This window comes from Orbicella franksi, chromosome 7, assembly GCF_964199315.1.
Source record: "Orbicella franksi chromosome 7, jaOrbFran1.1, whole genome shotgun sequence".
NCBI lineage: Eukaryota > Metazoa > Cnidaria > Anthozoa > Scleractinia > Merulinidae > Orbicella > Orbicella franksi.
The window spans coordinates 24,833,306-24,860,283 of record NC_138151.1 but is presented as its reverse complement, the minus strand read 5'-3'; the positions used below and the strand labels follow the sequence as shown (position 1 = coordinate 24,860,283).

General features: G+C 41.1%; 1 protein-coding gene across 3 annotated transcripts; it reads right to left on the bottom strand.

Annotated features, from left to right (window-relative positions):
- LOC145492308 (fibroblast growth factor receptor 3-like) lies at positions 1-25,839 on the bottom strand. 3 transcript variants are annotated; one of them, XM_081471732.1, is made up of 15 exons: positions 24,174-25,839; positions 12,876-13,136; positions 9,650-9,895; positions 6,167-6,301; positions 5,822-5,837; positions 5,001-5,040; positions 4,255-4,567; positions 4,060-4,170; positions 3,046-3,236; positions 2,667-2,789; positions 2,488-2,558; positions 2,258-2,298; positions 1,995-2,091; positions 1,701-1,800; positions 1-356 (listed from the first exon to the last, which is right to left on the bottom strand). In XM_081471732.1, the coding sequence occupies exons 1-15, from the start codon at positions 24,526-24,528 to the stop codon at positions 291-293; spliced, it is 2,166 nt and encodes a 721-aa protein (XP_081327858.1). In that variant the 5' UTR covers positions 24,529-25,839; the 3' UTR covers positions 1-290. The 3 variants fall into 3 exon arrangements, with proteins under 3 accessions (XP_081327858.1, XP_081327857.1, XP_081327859.1); XM_081471731.1 differs by having other exon boundaries at positions 2,488-2,789; positions 24,174-24,536; positions 25,182-25,839; XM_081471733.1 differs by lacking the exon at positions 24,174-25,839 and adding an exon at positions 14,042-14,270 and having other exon boundaries at positions 2,488-2,789.
- Between the last annotated feature and the right edge of the window lie 1,139 nt (positions 25,840-26,978).

The following is a 26,978-nucleotide window of genomic DNA, read 5'->3' as shown; positions in this document are numbered from 1 at the left end:
TTGTTTTCATGCTGTGTTTTGTTGTTAAATTGTTATATGTTGTTAAATTTTTATATGACTATAAACACGTTGCATTTCACATATTGCTGGCGTGACATAGATACCACTATTATTGAATAACACTGATAATAGTGATAACCATTTGGCGTTTTACACGGGGACTACGGGTTAGAATTCAAAAGGGTCAATACTTAAGAGTCTTTCCTCATTCACAGATTGCTAGGTTCGACTATTCTCGAACCAAATTTAACTTTGCCACAGAACATAATGACACGCACACCAGCGAAACTTTAAACCATCAGATCTTCCACATTTTCGTAGAGTTTCTTGTCGTATTCTTGCATGCTGATTAGTCTCTGTTGAAAAATAAATAAATAAATAAATAAATAACAGCCAAGTGAGACAATTTTTTTTTTAAGCAAGAGTAGCACAATCACCGAGGGGAAAGTGTTGTTGCGGCTATTTCGTTTTTCCTTTGTGTCTTTTTTTCCCGTTCCGTATGTTAATGTATTTTCTCAGATTCTGCATGCCTTTTTTCCCCGTTTCGTATGTAAATTTCGTCCCGTCTATATTTGTGTTATCCTTTCATGTTCATTTAGAGTCAGTTTATCGTCCGTTACCCTCGTAACTTTTTGGTTCCCTGAACCCCGTTTCCAGCATTTGGTAAGCCGTTTAGTTTATCGTCTATATTTGTATCTTCCTCTTAGTTTTCTGCTCTCTTCGGTTAGTTATTTTGTAGTAATTCATTTTGTGTTTATCTCTAGGAATTTACCTTCTTGTTACGGAAAGTTATTAAATTTGCTGGACTAACTGATAGGAATTCGCTTTAAGTTGTTTGGAAGTCAGCTCTTTGCCTCTTCAAGTGTGTTGAGCAATTCAACATAAATGCGCCATTTTCTGTACGTTTTATTTTGGAAATATGTACAATAAAATACAAACTTTCTCGTAATGCGCGCGTTCCCATTAATACAGTTGTCGAAAATTGCGATAGACAGACCGACAGACAGACCCTTAAACAGACAGCCAGACAGAAAGACAGAGAGACAGCTAGACAGAAAGACAGACAGATGAATGATATGGATGGTCAAGGGTACGGAAGGACGGTGCAATAGACAAACAGACAGACCGATCTATATACCATCGTTAATTTATCAACTGTTTAACTATCGTTGAAACATATTCTACGTTAGCAACGTTTTATCGAGAATGTTCTTATACAGCGTTTTTTTTGTTCTATACTGAACACATCAAGTCTTCAGGTGCTGAAATTTCAGTCCGAGGAAGGAGGCTTGGTTGTGACCCTGGGCTGAATTCGCAACCCAGATAGAAAGGCTAAAAAGCCCATGTAATCGGAATGGAATTTCAAAAGTAAATTTGATTCAACAATAAGTAATGTATGAGTCTTTCTCATTATGACATTCACCTATGAAGTAATTTGACATATATTTTAGCCCAGGTTGAAATTTCATCATTTACATGCCCCCCCCCCCCGCCCTTCTCCCAAAAGCTCCCCACCCTGCCTTAGCCAAGCTGATTTGTTCCTATAATCACCCTGTGAGACAATAATAATATCTTAGACCATAATTAAACTCAGAATGATAAAAATTTCTCAATTTAATTACCTACATTCACGAGTAGTTATTTCCATTAGAACACGGAGTTTTAAAACTATTTTACTACATAAGCTTCTCGTATTTTACCTGGTGCTGATTTTCCAATTCCTTTAAATTGTCTCGAAGATTCTCAAACGTTGGGCGATCATCAGGATCTTCTCTCCAACAGTCTTGCATGATCTTGTACCTGCAAATATAAAAGAGAGCCGGTCTTGAGATCTCGTATATGATGATTATGAGAAACTAAAAAAGAAGACATGCAAAGTTCAAAATAACTTTAACCAGTCAGCAATCAAAGCTTTGATGAAAACTCTTCAATTATTTGGTAAATACAAGTGTATCACGGTTAAATATAAAGATAATAATGTCAAAACTTCTTACAGGTCTTCATCCACATGGCTTGGTTTAGGCATCCTGTAGCCACGATTTAGGATATTTGCCATTTTTCGGGGCTCCATTCGCGGATAGGGCGAGCCACCTAGATAAAGAAATAAAACATCAAGCCAGTGTCAGGTTACTATGTGAATCCTCATGCGACATGATTCTCGCATGAGTCACCCAGGTCGAATGCAATTTAAAATAGAAATAAACATAACAATCTGTTTATTGGAAAATCTGTGCCCCACTACGACACTCAGCCATACCTATGGTAAAGATCTCGTAAAGTACAATTCCAAAACTCCACCTGCGTTATATATATATATATATATATATATATATATATATATATATATATATAAATTGTTAGATATTTAAGGCATAGGACTGCCATTCCCAATTCGCCTAGTTCTATAATTTTTAAATGAATACAAAACTATTAAGTTGCAATCCATATTTCATACTGAGTTCATTGTTTTTTTCCGTTTTTACTTACACATCACTTTTTGTAGTGTATCGTCCAAACAAGAGTGCCTCATAAGCAGTCCATTTAACTGGGAGTCGGCTCTTCAAAGTCATAAAAAATAGAAAAAAACTTGTAAATACAGAAATAAGAGTTGAAGACGCAAAGCTTTTTAGAAATTCATATGCGCAAAGGCTGCATGTAGCAGGAACCTTTGTTTTCGTTTCGTAGATGTTTTCCTGGTTCACGTCTCTGGCCATTCCAAAGTCGGTTACCTTGCAAATCTCCTGTTCCCCTACCAAGACGTTTCGAGCGGCAAGGTCGCGGTGAATGATCTAACAAAGAAAATAATTTTAGTTCCCATTATTGAATAAACAAACACTAGACGCCCTAAAACTCCTTCATTGTTTTAGGTAGCCCCGTTGCAAAGGACCAAGCTTGTCCTTTCCGTCACCCCATTCTAACTTCATACAATTAAATATATCTCCCCGGGTTCTCCTGTATTCCTCCTTAACAAAAATAAACACTTCTACATTCGACCCTACAAACAGTGAAAGTGCCACTGCTACCTTCTATTTCAAAATAACTTACATTTCTTGAAGACAAATAACGCATCCCGTCAGCTACTTGCCAGGAAAACTTAATTAACTGCTGTGACGTCAGATTTGTTTGCGGCTTGACGTCCGGGTCTTTGAAATACGTGTCATTCAATCCACGGCTCTTCCTTAAGTAACCAAGGAGATCACCATACGGGATATATTCAATAACGACAAGCAAGGGATCTACGACGCCACAAAATGCCAAACTGTCAATAGACTACGGCTAATTTCATTCATGGTTGAAAAGCAGAATTATTTAAAAAAAAAAAAAAAAAAAAACCGGATTTATATCATTTTCGACTCCTTCGATAATATTGATGCACACAAAACCTAATAGAAAAACAATGTTGAGCCCACAACGATTCGTAATTATTTCAGCTACTTTAATTTAAAACGAAGTTCATTAATGCATCACTTTTCAGGCAAATATTAGGTGTCAACTCAAATCTAGTAATCCACCATGAATAGGTCAAAAATGGTATAGAAGGGCTGATCTATTAACTCTGGGATCAAAAGGTTGACGCGAATAAAAATAATATTAACACGGCTTCCCCAAGAACACAATCACTTAGCCAGCTTAATGTGGATTTCAATACACAGACCATTTTTTATCTACAGCACCTTCGAATTCCAAGCAGCTCTTCCATGTACACTGTAAGTGCATTAGGCTATTTTTAATACTGAAAAATCTTTGTGGTTTCATTTACCCATAGTTAACTGAGGGAAATGGTTAGGAAACTTGGCAAAGTTCTTTGTTGTATGTTTTTGTTTGCTATTTGGGGGCTGACCCTGCACAAAACCTGGCAAAATACGAAAGGTGGTTACATGTGCTCACAAAACTAACCAATAGTAGCATTGCGATTATGTAATTCATACATAGTCAGTGAGCATAAAACTAAAGATGTGCAGGGTCAAGAGACTACCAACATAAATATTAGCTTGTTTGTTTGCTTGTTTGATGTTTACTGGCCTTCCTAACCATTTCCCTCTATTAACTATGATATACCAGATTCCGTGACACATCCCAGCAGTTTGATGACATGACGATGAGGCCTGAGTTTCTTCATCACTTCAAGTTCTGACAGCAAATCATTTCTTTCTTTCTCTGTAGCGTTATCTAGGATAAATAGGTTTATTCATAATTCAAAATAAGTTAGGAAGCAATGACTAAGTATTTATTATTCTGCAGTGCATGTAGTACCTTTTAACATTTTGATCGCCACTGTAATTGTTTCTTCTCTCCCTCGAAGCTGTGAAGCTTTTCCTTGCGCCACTTGTCCAAAAGCACCCTTACCTATTATCTTTTCAATGATTATATTTTCTCTCGGAACTTCCCATGAACGAGTTCCTGGGTGCAATGGAGCATATTCATTTATTTCTGAATAAGGTGATATTTCTGGGCCTGTTCCTCCTTGGGACTGTACAACTTCAACTAAGGCCATGTATTGGCTTGGAGCATAACGGTTAGTAGTGTTAACGTTTTCATTGCTTCCTTCAATTTCCACTGCCTCGTTCTGAGTTTGAAAGGAAAAATCACACTCCGGTTAGTCCTATGAGTGCGGGGAGGGAGTGTGAGTGTTAGGTGGGAGGAGGGGTGGGGGGAAGGCGCGGCAAAGGCTCCTAAGTAGAGTTTAAACCCGCACGGTATACAAAATATCGAAAAGCTCCCCTGGGGAGTGTTAATTAAATTTTTATTGTATTGCATTGCATTTCATTGTATTATTACTCGAGGGCGTTGAAGCCGTGAGAGAACTCCCTCGTCACCAGTGCCTTCGCGGCCTCGCCACTCGTGCTCCCCGCCAAAACGAAAGCCCTCGCGCTATAAATACCAACAAGTGTCAACAAGACTTTGTCGTGAATTTTGAGTAATCCATCTTAATTACTGAAGGCCTATTGACTGCCTCTTTAAGAATTACGTATCGCACCTAGTGTTAACTTCAAACTTACAAGTTGAGCTCCCCTTTCCCCCAGAGCAGCTTTATCCAATCTAGAATAGAACAACAAATCCAACATCAAGTACATCATCTTGATTTTAAAATCGTGAGAGGAAGCAGGTCAGGATGGCGCAGTAAACGTTATGAGAAGCCTCAATTCCAACCAGCGACCCGGCACCAAGAGTGTGTTAGGTTTGTTGTAGATTCTCGTCCTTTCTCAGAGGGTTCACCTCCGGGTTCTCTGGTTCTCCTCCATCCACAAATATCAACACTTGTTAATTCCATTTCCACCTGGAAACAGTGGAAGACGATCCACTACTTGGCTGTTTCACTAGGCTAAATTCCGTTTTTAATAAGTCGGAGAAGTAATAGCCAGTTACGTCCACGGAAGCTGGCTTCCTAATCACGGGAAACTACTGTAATTACTGTCCTTCTCAAGGCACCAGCATACTACAGTATAACGCGTAACTACGAAATCTGTTCATATTGATTAATTCATATAGCTTCCTTCAGTCTAAGTAATCTAAGCGAAATTGACTGTTCGTCACCATGTCAACACAAACATTATTCAAGTTAATGGCCATTTATGCTTTACAGCCTTTGTAACATGCAGGGAATTGTAGTTCAGGCAATTCAGGTAATTTTAGAAAGGTAACCTGTCTAACCATACTTCTATTACAAAATATTACATTAACGACCAGAGGCACATTTTAAGATTTTAGACCTTTCGAAGTACTCTTCGTTTGTTTTCAAATCAATGACACTGCCAGAACGGAAACAAGTTAATACAATATGTTAATTAATAAGTAAATCTAGAAGTTAAAGTCGACTCACCGATTATCTCCTTGACCTAAGAAGGGTAAAATAGTAAGAACTATTAAACCATAACAAATCTCCAGGATTATACAAGGTACCTTACTCTCAGCCTGCGAAGAATATGCCACAAATGTGGCAACAAATGCCAAGATTATTAAAAAAACAAACAAAAACAAAACAAAAACAAAAAACGGTATTTAGAGAATTGCAAGGATTTTGGTTGCGTCTTCTAGTAAACCTTACTTAAATCCTGAACAGAAAATTAATATTAAACTGCGACCCAGTTTAATTATATGCAGCTTCTCTTCGGCTAAGGAACTATAGCCAATATGAGCGTGATAGTAAAGAATGCATTTTACTTACGTTGTCGGTGCTTCAGTATCATGTGGGTGATAAAAACGGTTAACACCAGGGCGAGAATTCCGATGACTGTTCCATATATGACGTCTCTATTGACTTCTGCTGGTTCAGATGGAACAGGTGTTGAAAAATCTAAAACTGAATAAATATGCAATACATTTAAGACCGAGTTTACCAGAGGACCAAACAGGGGTGATACATGCCATCTCTCCTTTTTGGATGAAACTTTGCCAGATTGAAGGTACTACCCAACAACTCTCAAAGACAAACTGTGCTGGCTTTGGGATTTTTTCCTTAGGATTTAGATCACCACCCCACCCCCCACCCCCCCGCACCCCCCTGGGTTTTGCCCCAAATCCCAAATATGTCAAGAGCAAAAGCATCAAATTTAGACACCACTCCTGCTTACAGAATGCATTGAATTTTATTGATATTTTACACAAATACAGATTGGACCTATCTTAGTTCACACCAGGAGTTTCAAGTCATTTGAAGTAACAGGTGCCAATCAAGGATTGTCATTTCCTATCCATGTCACGCAACATTTAGCTATAAGGCAAATTAGCTCAAATTCTAACTCAAATATTTTTTAAATCCAACTTTCTAAATCAAAACAAATTATACCACAGTTTAGAGTCACCCCTGACCTGATGAAATTAAGAATAAAATTTTTGGCATCTGTTATTTTTTGGTAACAAAAGCTGTTCAAACAACATGACAAGAGACTAGTTTTAACAAAGAGACAAGGGCGAAATCTAAATATATTAGACATTGTAGAATCAGTTTGTCAAAGTTATCTCTATGTTAATGTCATTAACAAAGTCTTTGAATATTATTTAGGGCAGTGGAAGCTCCATGAATGCAGAACTCTTTGCAATATCCCTTAACCCTCGGACGTACAAGGCGGGGGGGGGGGGGGATTGAATGTCATCCCCCAATAAGTTGTTTCCAAAATTTTGAAAAGACAATTTACTCTAAGGGGCTGAAATCTTCAGTAGCTGTTCATTCATCCTTCACGAATATTTTGATATGTCAATTGTGTGTCCATCATTTTGACGTTTCCATAGCAACCGCTAGTTTCATGTGGGTTTGGTCAAAAATCAACTTTTTTTGACATAATTCTGTAGTTTTTTTTCCAGTTTTCTTCATCAAATTCCAGAAATTCACCAATTTGTACATGTAATAAGCATTCTGGCTTGATTTTGTATCAATTTCCGTTATGTCCCGGTGTGCTTTCAAGAACGAGGTATATAACAATAGTTGCTATTCTTATTCAATGAGATGCTTATAAGTGGCCGGGTATTCTGGAGTTTAGCCAATAGCAGCAACAACGCTTCGAGTTTTCGAGTCGCTTCGCTTCGAGGAAACCGGACGTTTTGTGAGTTTCACAGCGGACGAGATTGTGCCACAGTGACCTGTAGTCTAGTTGTATCTGCTACATCCTACAAGTTATCACAACGGCAACAATTTAAGAAACCTTCTTCTTTTATATGAGGGAGCGAATTTAAACTGTAAAGGTAAACTAAGCTGCCATGACCTTACAGGTATGTTTTCAGGAAACGAGAGAAAGCGTGACAATGTCGGCGGCGAAAGGTCATATATGCAAATTGGTTCAAATTCTGCTTAATAAACCTTCGAAAGGAGTGTAAACTAGTGACGTTTTAACGAATTGTTTTGAACCTGGATACTATTAAATGACGATCATAGACATAAGTATGTGCTAAAGAACTCAAAGTAATCCATCGGCCGTGAAATATTGCAATTGGGAGATACGTGTAAAAGAGACGCGAAATTCCCGCTTTGTTTACACTGATACGTATGCGGCGATAAAGCAAACCCTGCTGCGGATCACAATTTTCAAAGATACATTTTGTCTACCACAAGAACTATCACTTATTACTATCATAAAAAGATGCCCTCTGTGTGCAAAGAAGTACTCGACTCAAAGCTTGTGGACCGTTAATAACTTCGTGATTGTGCGGATGGCTGATGCGCTCACGGCTTTTAATGCAGTAAAGTTGCCGAGGATATATTCGAACCTTGTTAATAGACCTTATATAAACGCGAGAATCCAAATTTCAGAACCAGGCTGAAAACAGACGACGAAATATCGTGTTTAGGCTTCAGGACGTGATATAAAAGTTGCCACACTCGTCTTCGAAATCTCCAATCGAATACTGAAGATGTTCGAAAAGTATACTGAGCTGTTCTAATCTGTAGCATTTATTTTGGTGAATCTACACTCTCTGGCGCCCTCCAACGTTTATGATGTGTATTTCCTGTCAAGGCTGGACACAAATTACAAGGTAGAAAACTAGTAGGTATCGACAATATGAAAAAAAGACTTGAATAAATCAAGTGAAAATAAGAGAGAATCTATAGCGCTTCTTGCGTGAATACAACCAGTGACGTCACAAGGTCCTTAAACTCGGTTCCAGAGCCCGGACACAGTTTTGCTCCAAAAAGTCGATTTCAATAGCTAAAAAACCCACTTTCCGTTTGGATTTGACAGAAATAAAGTTCACCATTACTTTAAGCACGTTTGAAACTATAGATTGGGATAATAAAAGAGAGTACGAAAATTTCGTTTCAGTGGCACTTTAAGAAAAAAGTAAAATCCAAGATGGAGGATCCAGGTTGGCGGGTCAAATGACGTCATTTGACTTCATATGACGTCACAACTAATGATTATGATATCATTTTGTAGACCAAGTTTAGGGCTATCTAATCAATGTAAATTTGTTTCGCTCTTCCTTAACAGAACGAAAACCCAAGGGGATTCTATTCACTTCCCCCTTGTACCACAGTGGGGGTAAGAGTTAGCTTGTACGTCCGCGCGTTAAATAATAGTGCAAAACACCCAAATTCTATTCGTACAATCTAAATATGGGAGTGAACGGCCGTGATGATTAAATTCTAAAACATTGACTAGTTAGATGAGAGTTAATATATGAGGTCAAACAATAATTTCAGCGAATAATACTTCTCAGGATTGGTGAGTTTGTATACCGACTGTAAAGTAAAAGGTGACAATAATTAATTGCAACATCAAGCATGTGACCCGTCCGTGATGATCGTGTATGAGAAAAACTCTCATCTAACTAGTCAATGTTTTAGAATTTTAATATCATGGCCATTCATTCCCATATTTAGATTTTACGAATAGAATTTAGGTGTTTTGCACTGTTATTTTAACCCGCGGACGTACAAGCGATCTCGTGAATAGGAATGTGTAACACCTGTGTAGCTCATTCCTAATAAATCTATCCCACAAACAAAGTTGTTATTATTATTATATAACTATTTAAGCTCACAGTTTGGTTACAAGCTGTATTCCTCAACAACTAAGCAGTTTTGTGCATGTCGACGTGGGGTATTTTAATTAATGCAGAGTTTCTGTTGTTGACCAGCTCACAGCACACGTTACAAAGAAAAACACTGATCGTCAGTACGGGTAAATAACATGACATGTAATAGTTCACTTACACTGTGCAAAAATCTCTGCTGTCTCTGATACATTGCCACACTCATTACTGGCTTCACACCTGTATTCTCCAGCTTTATTTCTGTTAAAGTCTGCTAACACCAGATCACTTCTGTTAAAACGCACATGACTGCCAACCTTGATCCAAGACACTATTAGTGGAGGAGTTCCAGATGCATTACATGACAGAGTCACACTGCTTCCTTCTGTTATGGTCTCATCTTGTATTGGAATTATCGAAGAAGGCACTGTAAATAAAAGTATTTACATGAACAAATGAGATATCTTTCTAACATTCTGAGATACAACTTGCAGTAGTAACCGATGCTAAAAGTATAAAGAGCTTGGCAACTGTAAAGCATCACCAATGCCATGTTCTCATGAGAGAGCTTTACAACATGATCTAATAATTATTGGTTACTGCTTACTGCATTTGCTAACTCGACTTTTGTCTTAATTTCATCCACTAAAGATACAGGGATAGATTGTTCAAAGCCCGATAAGCTAAACCAGGATTAGCAAGAATTTTGATTTCATTTTTGTGACTTTTCAGGGAAGTTTTCTGTTAATGTTGTTTGCACTTCAGTTTAGAGTTGGAATAATCTCAAACTACACAAAAAATCAACAGTGATAATCCTGGGTTAGTGTTAACCGGTTTTTGAACAACCCAGCCCAGGAGAACTAAATATCGATAGATAACTTAACTCTGTTTTAATTGGTTCGTGAAATGTTGCAGTACATGTAAGAGGCCAATTTTGATAAAATTATTAAAATTTAACATGGCTTCGAGGCTTTAAGCACTAAAAGAAAAGACATCGACGTTGAGGCGCGAATGAACAATTTTCTTTTTGTTCTAGTCCTCTAAGCCTTGATGCCATGTTAGAATTTTAATATATCTGTCTTGACCTATTAATTAAAACTGACGGTTAGGCTTTTCTACATTAAGCTTTTATTTCCCCACTAAAATTCTCCACCTTAATGCTCCATTATTTCCACTAAAATGCTCAGTTTCCCGCCCCCAAAAAGTCACTAAAATGCTCGGTTAATGCTCATACATAGTGGTTTTTTTTTCTTGAATTTTAATATCGTCGTGCGAAGGTTACTGAAATGCAAAGATGACATTACAGGTCACTTACAAAGTTACCATCTTTCCAAGCTCGTTAGAAATGTCGAAGCCGAACACGATGTAATACTTATGAGAGCTGGAAAATTCGATGTGGATTTGCCCAAATCACAGGTACAATCTAGGTCGTAATTGGCGCCCAGTAAAGACATGTCAACATCCTATCCATTCCAGATCAAGGCAAAAACTGAAGAACAAAGATGTGATGAATCTGCAGATGTCAAAAAATATTCAAACTATTTTGGAGGTAACAATTCCCATTGGTTCAGGTAAAAGAGTCACATTTTTAATTACAACCTAGACTGTAGCTGTGATTTGGGTAAATTCACATGCACTCCTGCTAGTGTGTTGGCAAAACGAAAACTTTAATCTTGAAGCCAGGTAAGAGATTTACGAGAATTTATTGGAGCACTTTACGAAGGCGAGTATGTTAGTTACTCACTGGAATATTTTCAAAATTTCCTGGACTTTAAGCGGTCGTTGGTTTTGAAAACCTACTGGGCAGACAAATTTTATTATTGTTTTAAATTAAGGGCCATTTATACTTTCTATTCATGTCCTTCAGCAGATTCAAACAGGTGCCACATTTTTAAAACGTGCCTTCAAAGTAGAGCTATTTTCGTGTTTCGTTCAAAACTCGATTTAACAGGTTGAAAATCGTCTTTAAACCGTTGAAGGAACAGCATTGAATTATAGTTGCAACATAGCTTAACAAACTGCTATGATATATCTATAGCTGAAAAAAATAATTACGACTTTTGAGCGAATATTAATTTTTTAGAGCGCCGGCAATATGTGCTATTTTTCCAGTTTCGGCATGCACGCAACTTGTGTCGAGCGAACCGAGCTTTAATCAATCCTAGAAAACTTCAATTGGAATTTTTAATCAAATAAAGCTCATTTTAGTGATTGACCAGGTAAGGACTTCAAAATCCCAGCTTATGAGAAAAATCGAATTTTCAAAGTAAAATCGGTGGTCGGTTTTTACAGAGACAGCCTCTTAATGCTTTTCCCTCACTAAAATGCTCAAAAAAAGTGCTAGCATAATGTACAAAAGCCTACTGACGGTGGCAAAAATCACACTTGTTACAGTAGGTCGAATCTGAACTTTGTAGTTTGCATCTCAATGATAAGCGCAGTAGTGTAGGTCATGGCTCCTTCATAATCAATTCCAAAGATCATGTCACAGTTTATTCAACCCCGTGCGAAGGCTACCTGACGAGAAGCTAACTTCTCCATCATGTAGCTTAGAAGGTGAATGGAAAAAAGAAATTTCTCACATTTCCCAGAACACCTTTCGTTTCACTGACAAGTGCAACTGCTGCTACGAAAGAAATGCCTTGCTTAAGAGATGTGCTACAGAGCTGTTTAGTTTCTACTGGTTCGACTGAGGGCAAAGTGGTATTTGCAGTACAGTACTGTTTAGTTGTGGTGCTGATAAAGAAAAAGAAACACTCAACGGTACTTAACGATAAAAGAAAAATTCCTGAATTTCAACAATTATCTTTGTTCACATGCAAATGTCAGATTTTGCTCTTATTATCTGTTCAATTAAAGGAATCCTTGAATGAAAGAAACTCTTGAACAATCTACTCGCTTTCTCACTTAAGACCGGAAAATGTGCAGCCAAGGTGTATCGACACCCTCTGCTTTCCATAGTTCCCGTTTGTTAATGAGCTAAGCCATACTTAATAGGGTGGTCAGTTATTGTCAAACCTTGGTTTGCTTACTTACGAATATTCCAACATTTACTTCAGTAAAGTCCAAGACCTTTGTTAAAATCCCTCATGAAAACACTGGGTAATTACATATAAGATTATTGAATCTCACCAAGTTATAAATGGTTCTATAAAAGGGAGAAAAGTGTATTGATTTTTGTGAAAAAACCATGAAGGCTTCAGGGATGCCCTCATGAGTGTTAAAAATGGTATTCATTGTGAAATGGTAAAATCTGAACGTGCCTAAGTCGGAGGTGTATCTACATACATGTACAGTACTGTACGTTACTTTGCATAGCTGGTAAGAAATACATTTAAGCATTGTTTAGACTCGCATTTAAAAAAATCCAACACAATACTTAGTAGTTAAAAGAAATAATTGTTTACCATTAACAGTAACAGTAACATTTTCACTTTCTGTTGATCCTAAAGAGTTGTTGGCCACACATTTGTAGATGAACACTCCTCCACTTGATAATGTCCTGCTCCACATTCCTGATGTGTCTGATACCACAGAGCCATTCTCCAACAGCTGATATGATATCTCAGGTAGAACAGCATCAGCTGAGCAGTTAATGCTGATAGTTTCACCTTCACATGCTTTCTTATCAGTGACAGATGTCTCGATCTGAACATTCTCTGGTGGGACTGCAAACAAGTATATACATGTAATTATCACGTAAAACTCTTACACGTATCTACAATTGCAAAAAAATAAATATGGCTTAATACAAAACATGTGTAATTTGACATAACTGCTACTAATCAATCAATCAATCAGTCAATCAACACTCCTAATCACATCGACGTATGACGCAACTGTTACCTACAAACTACTTTAATGTGTGTCTCCAGGTCTCTAGAACGGCTTGGAGTGTCAGTTGCCAATAATATTCCTCGACACACAACCAACCATCCTTGATAGACTAGTGTTGTTTAAACCCCCCCCCCCCCAAAAAAAAAAAAACAGATGTCCTTCGCTGCAATGCTTAAAGCCAAAGATAACGTTTTAATCAGTGAACTAACTACGTAACCAACTATGTGAGTCTAGCTTTTAACAAATAAAGAAAGCAACCTTTGGAAGAAGCATTTGTTCCATTTCTAACATCTGGTAGACCCAGTCACCACCTCACTTTTGTCGCCGAGCGAGGTTGCAGATTCATGAATAGACTTTCAGAAAGAATAAAACATGACATTTAAGCATCCGGGCCAGGGGCGAATAAATCAGTTTTCAAGAGGGGTTGGTTGGTATCTTGAAGTGCAGAATCAATGGGGCATGCCCCCAAATGTGGCAATTTGAGAATTGGAACCTAATCTTGAAAACTGTTACATCAGAAATACTAGCAATGTCTCAAAGGTGAAATTACGATGAGGTACCTGTCCAGGGTGTTTGCCTGTTTTTCTTCTTCCATAAGACTCACACCTGTTTTCAATTTTTCTTTCTTTTCCAAAGAGGGGGTGGCTAGCCATCCAATCCACCCACCCCTCTCTCCCCCCGCTCCTAAATCTGCCCCCGTGGGCTCTTAATCAACGAAACAGGTATATTCACTTACATAGGAATTTTACTTTGAATTTGTGGCTAACTGGATTTTCAAACCCATTGTCAGCTGTACAACGGTATGTCCCAGAGTTACTCCTACTGATGTTTGGGAAGTCCCACGTTTGACCCTGGTGCAGTATTTCACTGCTGTTACCATCCTCCAACACTCTGATCCAGGTGATGTTTGGTGTTGGTTCACCAGTTGCTTCACACAATAACTGCATGTTCGAGTCTTCACGAACAGTCTGTTAGCTAAGGTTTGGAAAGTTGCTAACATAGCGACGAACCGACTAAAAATAACAGCAACAAACAAAACTAAATGCTAAGATAGAGCAACAGAGCCTAACGATTATCGACGCTCGGTGAAAAGGATCCAGAGGCGGACAAGGGTGGAAAGAAAAGGTTCCAAAAGGTATAAATTGACTAGACCACATGCACACGGGAATTAACAACAACATTGTTTTTTTCTTACAGGCCTCGATGCCTGTTTGTCGGCTGCGAGAAACAGCTGTCCAAAAATGGGGGTTGAGCGCAGGCCTCAACATGCTCCCCCCTTTGAACTAGGTAAACGTAAGCGCACGTTCAACAAAACTATTTGGATCCTAGCAGTTCCTTAACAGTTCAGTGTTCAAAACGCACAGAGTCACTCTAAACATTCAATGCTATTTTGACTCCTCCAGAAGACACAACCTTGATATCGGACGCAACAGTGTTGAATTCTTGGTCTTGACCTCAGCTGTGCGAACCAAACCATCCTGGCCTGGAAACACCCTGGTAACTCGGCCGAGCAGCGGTCTCAGTAACCACAAGGACGAGATCGTTAACTGTCAAGTTTCTTCGTTTAAGGATCCACTTCTTGCGTTCTTGGAGCAGCCATCTGGTCCAGAAGTGGTTCGAGAAAATAGATCTTCTTCATTGACATTCAGGTTCAAAGGCTTCGATAAGTAAGCCTCGCGATCCATCATCGGCTGGGTTCAGGACTCCTGGGACATGATGCCATTGGTCTGGAGTAATATGCTCATGAATCTCATCTAGTCTGGTGGCGACAAAGCGGTGGAATCTTCTGGTTTCATTCTTAATGCACTGAAGTACCTTCAGTGAGTCTGTCCAAAAAACAACATGGTCAATGGCAAGGTCTAACTCTGCTTTCATGAGGTTGCTCGTTCGGACTGCCATCAGACTTGCCATGAGCTCAAGACGTGGGATGGTTGGTCTCTTGAGAAGGGCTTTTAGACATTTTCCGAAGAAAAAGGGACAGTGGGTTTGGCCATCATGGTGGTTCAACCTTAGGTATGCTGAGGTTGAGTAGGCATACTCGCTTGCATCGCTGATAATGTGAAGTTAAACAGTGCAATTGTTTACCATGCCCAGGTTCCTGTAGCAGCAAGGTATCTGGATATCTTCGAGCCACGGAAGATAATTTGTCCACTGACGCCAAACTTTCAAATGACGGTCTTGAAATTCATCATCCCATCCAATCTTCTCCTTCCAGAGATCTTATATTAGTACCTGTACCTAAGGAGACAAGAATCCAAGGGGGTCAAATAGCGAGCTGATAGTGGAGAGAATTTCACGCTTAGTTGCCGGCTTGTTGGTGGGTACCGTTTTAAAGCACAAAACGTCTCTCTCCGTATCCCAGTGTAGACCCAATGTGCGGTTAATTGGCAATCTGTCCAACTCGAGGTTGAGTGTCAGGTTTGCTCTCTCTTGAGATGGAAGCTTTAATAGAACCTCTCTCCGGCTGCTCAGGAACTTGGTCAGATGGAAGCCACCATCTTTGAGCATGCACGTGAGCTGAACAGCCAGGGTGGCTGCCTGGGAGATAGTGGATAGACTTGAGGAGGTCATCAACATTAAAATTGCGGCAGAAAGTTTCTGCGACTTCTTTGCCATATTTGTCCTCATTGTCATCAGCGGTTTGCCGCAGGGCCTTAATGGAGCAACACGGAGAGGAAGTGGCACCAAACATGTGCACCTGCATTTGATACTTCTCAGGTTCATCGTTGAGGCTCTTACTGCACCACAGGAACCGAAGGGCATCGCAGTCTTCTGCAGGGACCTGAACTTGGTGGAACATCTGTTCTATGTCTGCGGTGATGGCAACTCCTTCCTGTCGGAACCGCATAAGGACGTCTGCTAGTTTGTTGATGTAATCTGGGCCCTGCAGTAGCTGAGCGTTCAATGAAGTGCCTTGAAACTTTGCGGCTGCATCAAAAACCACAAGAACCTTGCCTGGCTTGTTGGGGCTGGTAACCGGGTGGTGAGGAAGATACCAAGTCTTGTTACTTCTTCGATCAGCCTCTTCTTTAGTGAGCTTACGGGCGTGGTCCTTGGCAATGTAACCATCAGCAACTGAACGGTACCTTTCATGCAGGCCTTTATCTCTTTGCAGGCGTCGCTTGAGGTGGCCAAGGCGTATTTCAGCCATGGGGCGGTTGAAGGGAAGGACAGGTGCATCATGTTTCCAAAGGAGACCCATGCAATAATGGTCATTCTACTTTGAAATTGTGCTGTTAATAATCCGTTCACAGCATGCCTGTCTTCAGCCGACTCCGACTCCCAGAAAAATTCAACTTGATGGTGGAGGGACACATCGTTGGTTGATGTATGGATGTGGTGAACATCGTGGCGCTGTTGTGTTGCTCTGTCACCTGTTCTACCGAGGACAACAAAGCCAAGACAAGAACGGATTACGATGCGGTTGTTTGGACTTCCATGACGAACCTCCAGGGGGACAAACACTTCCGGAACATTTGTCCCTATGATGACTGAGATCTTTTTCCGTTCAACTCCTGGGAAAGGAACATCGTGAAGGTGTGGCCACCTTTCTTTGTCTACAGCTATGCGCTGGTGGCGCAACAGGATGTTAAGCTCTTTCCCCGACCCAACTTCCTTAAGCTGAAGTTGTTGTGGCTGTTCATCAATGAGACATTCGACTGCAAGATTAACTCTTTCGCCCTTTTGAAGTTCATTGCGATTGCTCACAGTTGAGAGAACCAAACGGTCGGGTCGGCCACAGAGTCCCAGGGAGCTGACCAGTGATGGGTCCACGAGGGTGACTTCAGATCCAGAGCCCAGCATTGCGTAAGTGGTACCAGCCAACCCATTACTACTAACTACTCGCAATTGTACAACTTGTAAAATAACTTTTTTCTGAATCCTCTGTTCTTGCAGTGGCACAGACAGGCGTTGAGGTTATGGCATCAACTCCTGCAGCTTGGCCCTCCGAAGCAGAATTTTCTAGTCTCTGCTGACGCTGTGTTTGATGAAGGAGTGAGTAATGGAACACGCCACATCCTTGAACTCGACGTCTGAACGTGCTGGGACAGGTATCTGTTGAGTGTTCAGTACCCTTGAGGCAGTTAGGGCGCAGCGTCTTTGAGGAGACGAAGGACATCCGTTCTCTTGTCGTCTTCGCCTTAAATGCCTCACACCGGTAGAGTGGATGTGCTTGGTCACAGTAGCGACAGTTATTCGCTTTGTCCTTGCCCTTCTTCGGAGGCTGCTTAGGTGGTGGCTTCCCACCATCGTTGATGCTCATCGTGTATTTAGGAATGTCGATTTTCTCGTTGGATGCCGGCCTATTGTTCTTGGAATTGTTGTAGTTGAACTGCTGGGATTTGCCACTGACAGGATGGTTAGCAATATTTGTATGCTTGTTCACAAAACCAACAAAATCTGTCAGGGTTGGCAAATGTTGGCCCTTTGTTTCCAAGTAACAGGCAAGTGTAGCAAACTTGTCCTTAATGGCTTTGGTAGTCGTTCTGTCATACTGACAATATTGCCTTGGTTGACCTGCGACAGACAGTTCATGCATGTTAGGGTTGCAAGGGCTCTCGTAGCATTGTCAGCATATTTCCATAGGTTGATCTTATCGCTCGCAGATATGAATGGACCTTTTACTAGGCTGTTGATGACAGAGTTAACAATCATACACGGTCGTCCGTACCTCTGTTCAAGGATTTGCAGTGCTTGATGGACTCCATTTGTGGCCGTCTCAAGGCTAGCTACTGCCTGTCTGGCCTCCCCAGCCAGACACTGTAGAAGAGGAGTCATTTTGCTGCTATCATCCATATCTTCCCGTGACCTCACAATGCGCTGGAAGCGTTGCTTAAATAAAGGAAACTCTGCTGGGACACCACCAAAATTTTGGAGACTGAATACGTGAGAGATTTTGGTTGTACGCAAGCTTATGTTGAGTGGTTGAGATGTCTTTCATAGCCGCGGTAATCATGGTAAGGTACGGGCGTCGCATTCACGCTCAAGGTGCCAAACGGAGGCAGACAGGGCGGTGCCCAAGGAGAAAGGTCGTTTGTCACGCGCGGGCTCAGACGGCTGACAGTGACCGATGACACACTAATCTGAGAGGTGTTCACAGGCTTGACAGGTAGTATGGTAAAGGTTGGCACAAATGGGCTTGACTTTACGGGTGAAGACCGATAGGGCAGTGTTGACGGAGCGAGAATGTTCATCACAGGTGGGCTCAGGCTGCTGACAGTGGTCATGGGTGAAACACCGGTCTTAGGGGTATTCAACAGTGTGACTGATACTTTGGTGGAAGCTGACACCAATGGACTTGGCGCTACGGATGGAGACAGATTGGGCCGTGTGAAGGGAGTAAGGCTACTCGATACAGGTGGACTCAGATCACTTGCCATGGCCGTGGATGAAGCACCAGGGAGATGTGCAGGCATGGCCAATACGTTGGGTGTCAGTGGGGGTGCGGAATGCGTAACAGCAATCAACGGAGGATTAATAGCACTGCCAGTCAAGGGTGGTGCACAATCGAAGGGCGCTGACTCTACTGATGATGACTCATTGTCTGATAATTCCCCTTCCATTTCGTCAGCAAGTTTGGCCTCTAAGTCCATAACGGCAGCTACTTTTCTTGCTTCAGCGAGCTGGTGGTTTGCCTCAATCTTTAGGGATTCCAGCCTAATGATGGCCTTTAATTCTTCTTCCTCGGCTTCTCGCATCTGGGAGAGTTCACGTTGTTTTCTTTTCAGCTCTAACATCTTCATTTCTTCTTCAATTCTCCGTTGTTTCCCTTGTTCCACAAACAGAAGAACCAGTTGAGCCTTATCTGCCTCTAATCTGCAGGCTTGCGCCTTCGAACTGTAAGTGCTGCTTGAGGGGCGTGACGATTGGTGACTACGCGACCTCACGGATTCAGGATGCCTTTGCCTCATTTTCTGTAAATCTTCCATTACCCACTCAATAAGCTTGGTCGGTGCATCGAAAATAAATTTTTCAACACTTGTAGAAAGGCTCATCCTTTGCTGGGCTAGAATGTCGAAATGTTCAGTAATTTCAGCCTTTTCTTCAAGTTCAGCGACATTCATAAACTTCGTCCAGTAACAGTGTTTCAATTTCGTTCTGAGCTTTAGTAAGAGAGCCTAGGTGACCCGAACGAGAACGCTTCAGGGATAACGCTCTCTCCCGCCTGACATCTTCGGAATTTATCAGCGTGGAGGGCCGCGATTCGCGTTTGTTGACGTCGCTGTTTTCCATTTCATGAGGAAAGGACCTCTAATTGGCCAACATGTGAATTAGTGAAGGTAAAACGTATCGTATTTGAGCGATTTGCTGAATGACTGTGGTGCTTTGTTATCGAGGAGACGAAACAACTAATCGAATAAAACCATGAATAGGCGTTCTTAGTGAAACTTATCCCAAAGCCGATAGGAACGTGACGAGGTCAGTTCTTTACTTAAGTCCCCGTTTTATTCTGAAAATAATTAATTAATGGCTAAAATTACAAGCTGCTAGCTAGGGTTTCGAAAGTTGCTAACATAGCGACGAACCGACTAAAAATAACGGCAACAAATAAAACTAAATGCTAAGATGAAACAACAGAGCCTAACGATTATCGATGTTTGGTGAAAAGGATCCAGAGGCGGACAAAGGTGGAAAGAAAAGGTTCCGAAAGGTATAAACTGACTAGGCCGTATGCACACCGGAATTAACAACAACAGTGTTTTTTCTTATAGGCCTCGATGCCCGTTTGTCAGCTGCGAGAAACAGCCGTGCAAAAAGAGGGGTTGAGCGCGGGCCTCAACAACGTAATTGTCGTGGTTTTGATTGGTCTCTGTTTGAATTTAATCGTAGCACAAGTTCGAGTCCATGTTTAGTTGGAATCACGAGTCAAGTTCGAGTCAAATAATAGTTATTTCATTTTTTCTTTTTATACCATATCGTTTGACGATAATAATTGTTAAAAAAAGTTGTCAGTTAGGTTTCACAGGAAACAATTTTCCACTACAAGCTACTGCAAACGTGAGCACGAAAGCAACATTTCGTTGTGCATTTTAAAACAATATAGCCTTAGCGCTACCAGCAGTCCTCGCCAAGCCTTGCCATCTATTAATTTCACGGCGAAGTCTTCTCCAGAAAACCCGTACACATATAAAAGAATGCTATCCGCCAATGTGGCCGCAGAGAGAATGGGGTGCAATCTATTATGCCCTATAGATGCAGCAAGGTGGCTCTCGAATGCCGCGCAATGCTATTGTTATACTTCATGTCAATTTTCACTGTGTATCGTTGAAACGGAACCTATGCCTTAGCGTTGTGTAGTTAATAGAGGTCGGAATGTGCGACGAAAATTAATGCATGTCGATGATTGTCTCAGAAGAAGCTGCGAACCAAAGAAGGAACTAAGCTAAACTTTCGCAATCGAGGCGTACGATGAAAAAAAAATTGAGTCAAAGTACCTACAAAAAAGAGCCTCGTCAGGAGCCATAATCGGGGACGGAGACCGTAAGCGTGCGCCATTTCTAGTATTGGGGCTGTCCCTATAATATGGGACAATTTTTCTATTTTTAGAACAAATTGCGCCATCCCGTGCGGCACACGCGCGTACATGCTGCGAGGATTTTTGCGGATGTAGCGTAGGGAAATGGTGTCCTAAATTCCCGAAATGTTTGATGCTTTTGGCTCACAACTCAATACTTTTGCTTCAGTATTTTCCTCATAAGCTGCTCCACTTTGAGTGAAGTAAGACAGTGTCGAATTTAGCTACGTGCCACTTTATGATATATATCACTGACCAAGTTGTGTTCTGCAGCTTCTTTTACAATAGTTCCACGTTACTCCCCTCTAAGTTTCACATATGTTGAAGATTAACAACTTTTCCAAAACACAGCAAAAAACTAGTTGGATATATTTGGATATAGCACCGTTTCAGGACTTCAACGTTTCCCTGCTCTTGCCACACGCTTGCGAGGATTTCACCAGAGTCTATCTCGACCAAACAGTGGAAAAAAAGTAATTGCAAGTTTGAGTTTCGCCTGAATTGTAAGCAACGCTTGATGTTTTATCAAGGCCCAATAAGTGACAATAAAGTTTATGTCTGTAGATTCTGCTCAGTTTTGTTTGTGTAAAAATCCAATAAATTGACTGTTATCCATGAATAAGAGCGCCCGCCGATGCATGTTTTGTACATTCAGTAAAACTGACATGACAAATTGGACTTCCCACTTTCGTGTGAAAACGTACATCGAACTCATGTATCTCTAGTTTTTAAATATGTTTAAGGTTGATAGATGTTAGAGAACATGTTAAAAGCTTAGCTGAAAATATGTGAATACAGCAGAAATAATCAGCTTTCTTTAACCAACTCGAATGGTGACGGTACTCGAATAAAGATTTCGATTTTGTTGGTTGAGTTATCAAAACTCCTTGTCTATTTTATTTTCGTAGTGTAAAATTTCACTACGTTAACGAAACACACATGATGTTAGTAGCCTTTTGGCGTTGGCGAAAATTGTTGCAGTCCGACTCGGACTTGAAAGTGCACGCGCTTGTACGTGTCAGACTTTGCTTTTAAAAACTTTTGCAAACTCGCCAAACAAACAGTAAAGAGTTTTCTTACATAACTTTTCTTTATAGAACAAGCGCAAAAGCTTACGCGTACAACGAGCATTCATTCACAGCGCGAAATCGAAGTCATGTTTTCGAGCCTGAAAAACTCACCTTTATCATTAGCTCAGAGCATAAAACTACATATAAGAGCCCTGGTCCTCCTTCCCTGTCTTATTCTCTGCCATCGCTGTGAAAAATCTGCAAGAAAATCTCTCAGCTCTCACCATTTGATCACGCAACGTGACAACATCCACGCGAGAGCCCCCGACATGTGCGTGGATCCGCGCGGATATATGACATCAGAATGGCGCAATTTGTTCTAAAAATAGAAAAATTGTCCCATATCATAGGTGCGCGAGGATCCCAAGACTTACGGTGTCCGTCCCCGTTACGGTGTCCATCACCTGGTCTCGTACCTTTAGTACGTCATTTTGACACATAAATTACCACAAAAAGACCAGATAAAGCCAAAAAAGATACGTTTAACTTGACTCGAAGTTGACTTTGTCTCGTGGTACGATTAAACCCGTCCCTGTTTGCATCACTAGACAATGGTCTCTGCCAGAAGTGACACTGACGATGAGGTTGGTGGTTCCATCATAAGTTAACTATACTGTGTATAAATGTAACACAAAGAATTGCCATTGGTCTATAACGACGGCAGTGAATATAATGTCTACTTCAACGTGGTCCATGTACGGTTTCCCAGGAAAGCGGGGAAAAACGGAAGAAAACGAAGTTTTCGAAGGCTGCGACTAAAAATGGGACGGGCACTTGGGGACTGGGAGGTGGGAGGTGGGAGGTGGGACGTGGGACTCGGGGACGGAGGGACGCGGGGACGTGGGAAATCGGGGACGCGGGGACTCAGGGACGCGGGGACGCGGGGACGCGGGGACGTGGGGACGCGGGGACTTGGGGAGTGGGGACGTGGGACGCGAGCACGCGCGGGGACTCGAGGACGTGGGACGTAAGGACTGGAGGACGTGATAAACAAACATCACCTCATTTTTGCGCTGAATTTTGTAAAATACCATTTTCGGCGGTCAAGTGAAAAGTAATAGGGACCTTAAGTACCGATGATGAATGAGACGACGATGATGAGTAAAATTTCTGTAAGACTGGGTCGAGGACGTCATTCACGGCGTGAAAACCAAGTGCAAGGACATGTGAATAGAGCTGAGTCCTTGCAAACATCGACCTAAAACTATCGAAAAATTTTGTCATGTCTTCCTTTCACGAGCTCCACGTCCAGTTTCGCTTGAGCTACGAAAACGGTACTATCGATGACAACGAACTTTCAGTCCTACATGAGAAATTTATGTCGAAAAATCTCGATTTCTCGTAGGACGAACATAACAGGTTTTCACTCTTAGAGATTAACTAACCCGAATTTTCGGGCCGATATAATCTAAAACGACTTTCACGGTATAAAATCCTATCCTAAAAACATAAGCGAAAGCCTACATGTAGATAGGAACCAGAACAAAATGAAAGAAAGAGTCATTTTTCAATTTCTGAATTCATTTAATTTTCTACTTTCGCTGACAAGCAAATACGATAAACCCAAAATAATGTTATTACCAACGATTCCTACATCAAACTCGCCGTAAAATCTAGTTATTACAAAGCTAAGAGGTTCAATAAATAACCAAATTTCATTCCAATAGTTATAAATTTCTGGCTGAAACACTGCGTAAATAGATTAATACATACTCATATTCGCTCAGGACGGCAAACCTGACGTTTCGACGTCGTGAACTTCACATGCACGACGAGTCGAGCATGCATAGTAACACGGTAAGGGGAAATTTTACTTCCGGTCGTTGTCCTCTGGGCTCGTCGTCGTCGGTGCTGGTCCCTAATATATGCTGGGGATCATCAGCTTCTGGTCTGCTGACAAATTCTCCAGCATATTAGATTACCTTTCACTTGACCGCCGAAAATTGTATTTTACCAATTCAGCTAAAAACGCAGGTGCTGTTTGTTTATCACGTCCTTAAGTCCCTACGTCCCACGTCCTCGAGTCCTCGCGCGTGCTCGCGTCCCACGTCCCCACGTCCCCACGTCCCCGAGTCCCCGCGTCCCCACGTCCCCACGTCCCCGTGTCCCCGCGTCCCCGAGTCCCCACGTCCCCGCGTCCCCGAGTCCCCACGTCCCCGCGTCCCAGCGTTCCCGAGTCCCACGTCCCACGTCCCACGTCCCACGTCCCAGTCCCCAAGTCCCCGTGCCACTTTTAGTCACAGCCGTTTTCGAAACAACCACATATTTCTGAAGGTACTTACATTGCACTGAAATTTCTGTTATGCTTGTAAGCCCACCAAGCTTTTTATTGTTTAAAGCTTCAACCTTAAACTTGTATCTTCCACTGTCTGATCTAAGCGCTGTAAGAAAAGTCATCGACGCTTTGGTATCATCTATATGGATTTTGATTCGGTCTCGATAAGTCGGGTCCACATAGAGGTCATCCTGCCGGGGTTTGTTTGCAATGCGCTTTTCTTTACCATCACGGAGATCAAAGAATGTAGCTTCTTGAAATGAAGGCGGCAAGCCAAGTGTGTAGCTATACGTCCACTGCAGAGTGATATTGTTGCCTTCCTGAACAGTTGACAGGTTTAATGGTGTTCGATCCCAGTGCATTTGAAGTTCTTAAAACGTCAAAATGAAATATAAAACAAGATATGTAAGTTGACTTTTGCAAGCACTAGGAACTAAATCTGTGACATCTACCATGGACCCTAATTAAACACTACTCCAAAGGGGCTTTTCAGAGCCAATGGAAACAAAAACGGAAACAAATAATCTAAGTAAAAATAACATGGTTAAAAATCCCAGCAGGCACAAGGCAGACCAGTTGGCTGTTTACAAGTGTGACAGAGGAGGTGAACTCGGAACTACAGAGAACAAGTGGTCAGCACGGGGACTTGAACCCGCGAGCGCAGGATTCTAAGACTGGCACCCCAACCACTCAGCCGCGCTGCCTCCTTTTCTACTTACCTATATCGAAATACGGTTCCATTTTAGAGAAAAAAAAGAAAGTATTTCGGTTTGTCGCTTGTACTAGAAGTACACATACACATCGACTTCAACTTCAGCTCAGCCGCCACTGCGACATAACTGCATAGTTTGCTTCGTCCTTTTCCGGTGGCTCAAAACAGTTTCTAGCACTTTCCAAGAATTGTAGATTTTAATGGATTGTTGCAACCACTCTATCAGTTGATACTACAATCATCTTGGCTGGAAAATTATAACCTAAAGATACGACTTTATAAACAGAGTGATTCAGTTCTTACCTGTCAACTTGACACGAACATTGTATCGCCATGTGCTCGACGTCGTAAGCACGCATTGGAAGGTAGCTTCTTCTCTTTCAGTGGCTCTGTTTATAATCAAGGTGGCCACTTCACTTCTGCTGATATTAAAACGTGCTCCGAAATTATTGAGTATTGTCGTCGTCTCACTACCATCACTACCATGCAATTTGAAGCCAATATCGATAGCATTGTCAGAGCCGTCTTCCGAAATTGAAAATCCTGTAATTTTCAGATTTGAGCCGGGGGACAGTATGTAATTCCATTTCAGATGCACTTGTGTACTTCTATTGAATATCAAAATGTCAACTGTTCTAATGTCAGTTGGGACTGTCTGATTCCAGGCTGGCGGAGGAGCTGTCCATGTTACAGAAGTTGCTGCAAGATTTTCATGTCACAAATTTACATTGACAACTACTAAACACACCATCGTTATTTACTGTAATAACACTGCTATCGTAAATACTCGCTTCTAATTGGTTGGAAGCGGATCAATTTATCCGAAATTGTATCGTTAGCTGAACAATTAAATATCAGTTGCATTGGTCTCATTTAAGCAATCAGCTCTTAATAATGAAAGCGAACATGTCCCAGATTAAACTTCCGGGTTTGCCGTTTCAGACAAACAAAAAACTACTTATGAAGAAACAACAGTGAACAAAAATACCAAAAAATCAACCGAAACTTAACTCCGTACTATGTACACTGGGCGAGAAGCTTGCATTTACGATTGCCCTGTTATTAAAAGGAAATAGGTTTTTTTCTCGAATCAATGATTGATTTATTGTACTGGTGAACAGATCTGACTTTTGCTAAGTCTCACAAATAGAATTAGGAGTCAGATCTGTTCACAGGTACAACGAATCTCTAATTGTTTCGAGAAAAAGGACGGTTTTCCTATAATAATTAGACCAATACATGTAGCTCAAATCAATGCTTACAAGTTTGATTATCAGCTGCTGCCGGATGCAATGGTCAAATGTGCCTTCAGAAACCGTGCAGGCCTAATAATATGGCAAAATTCATCCCAAACCCATTTGAAGATTGCATTGCATTTGAGAAAACCGGGCAGCTTCATAGCTTTGAAAGAGGTATTAAACATCTCAAAAAGAACTAGCTGTGTTGAGAATCACAGACACGACAAACGAGTGATGACATCGGCTTCGTAAACTAAGGTATTTTGCGATCGTTTAGTAAGGCAATGAAAAAGAAATGAATTGAATTTGTTCGACAAAAGAGATTAACAACGGCTACAAGTTCACTAAATTCATGATATCAAAAGACCTGACGGATACGCAGCAACATCAGCATTTACGTTGTTTGCATGGGAATCCAATGGCAAATAAGTTCCTTAAAATTGAATTCTGAGCAATTCATGAATACCAAATTTAATGAATGTTACTTTGCTAAGTTCGCGCAACTTCACGGAAAAAATTATAGACGACAAATGTGTGGAAAATTAAAAACTCGGGTAGACGCTTTCCAGCTCAGCTACATGTTTATCCCTCAGATTTGGATATGCAAACCTTTGTCTAGTATCTAAGGGATGATTAAAGTTATTGACCATGGGATTTCGTTACTAATCGTGTCTATAACAAAATTATCGATAGTGATTGGTTCTCCGCGCCTCTATTCGCCACATAATCAAAACTATAACAAAATCCTCGAATGTGACTGGCTATCAGCAGCCCGATTTGAGAATTAATTGGACAGTGTACGGGTCATGTCTGTAATTGGACAGTACGCGTCATTTTGCGCGCGCTGTTGCGGTGCACTCTG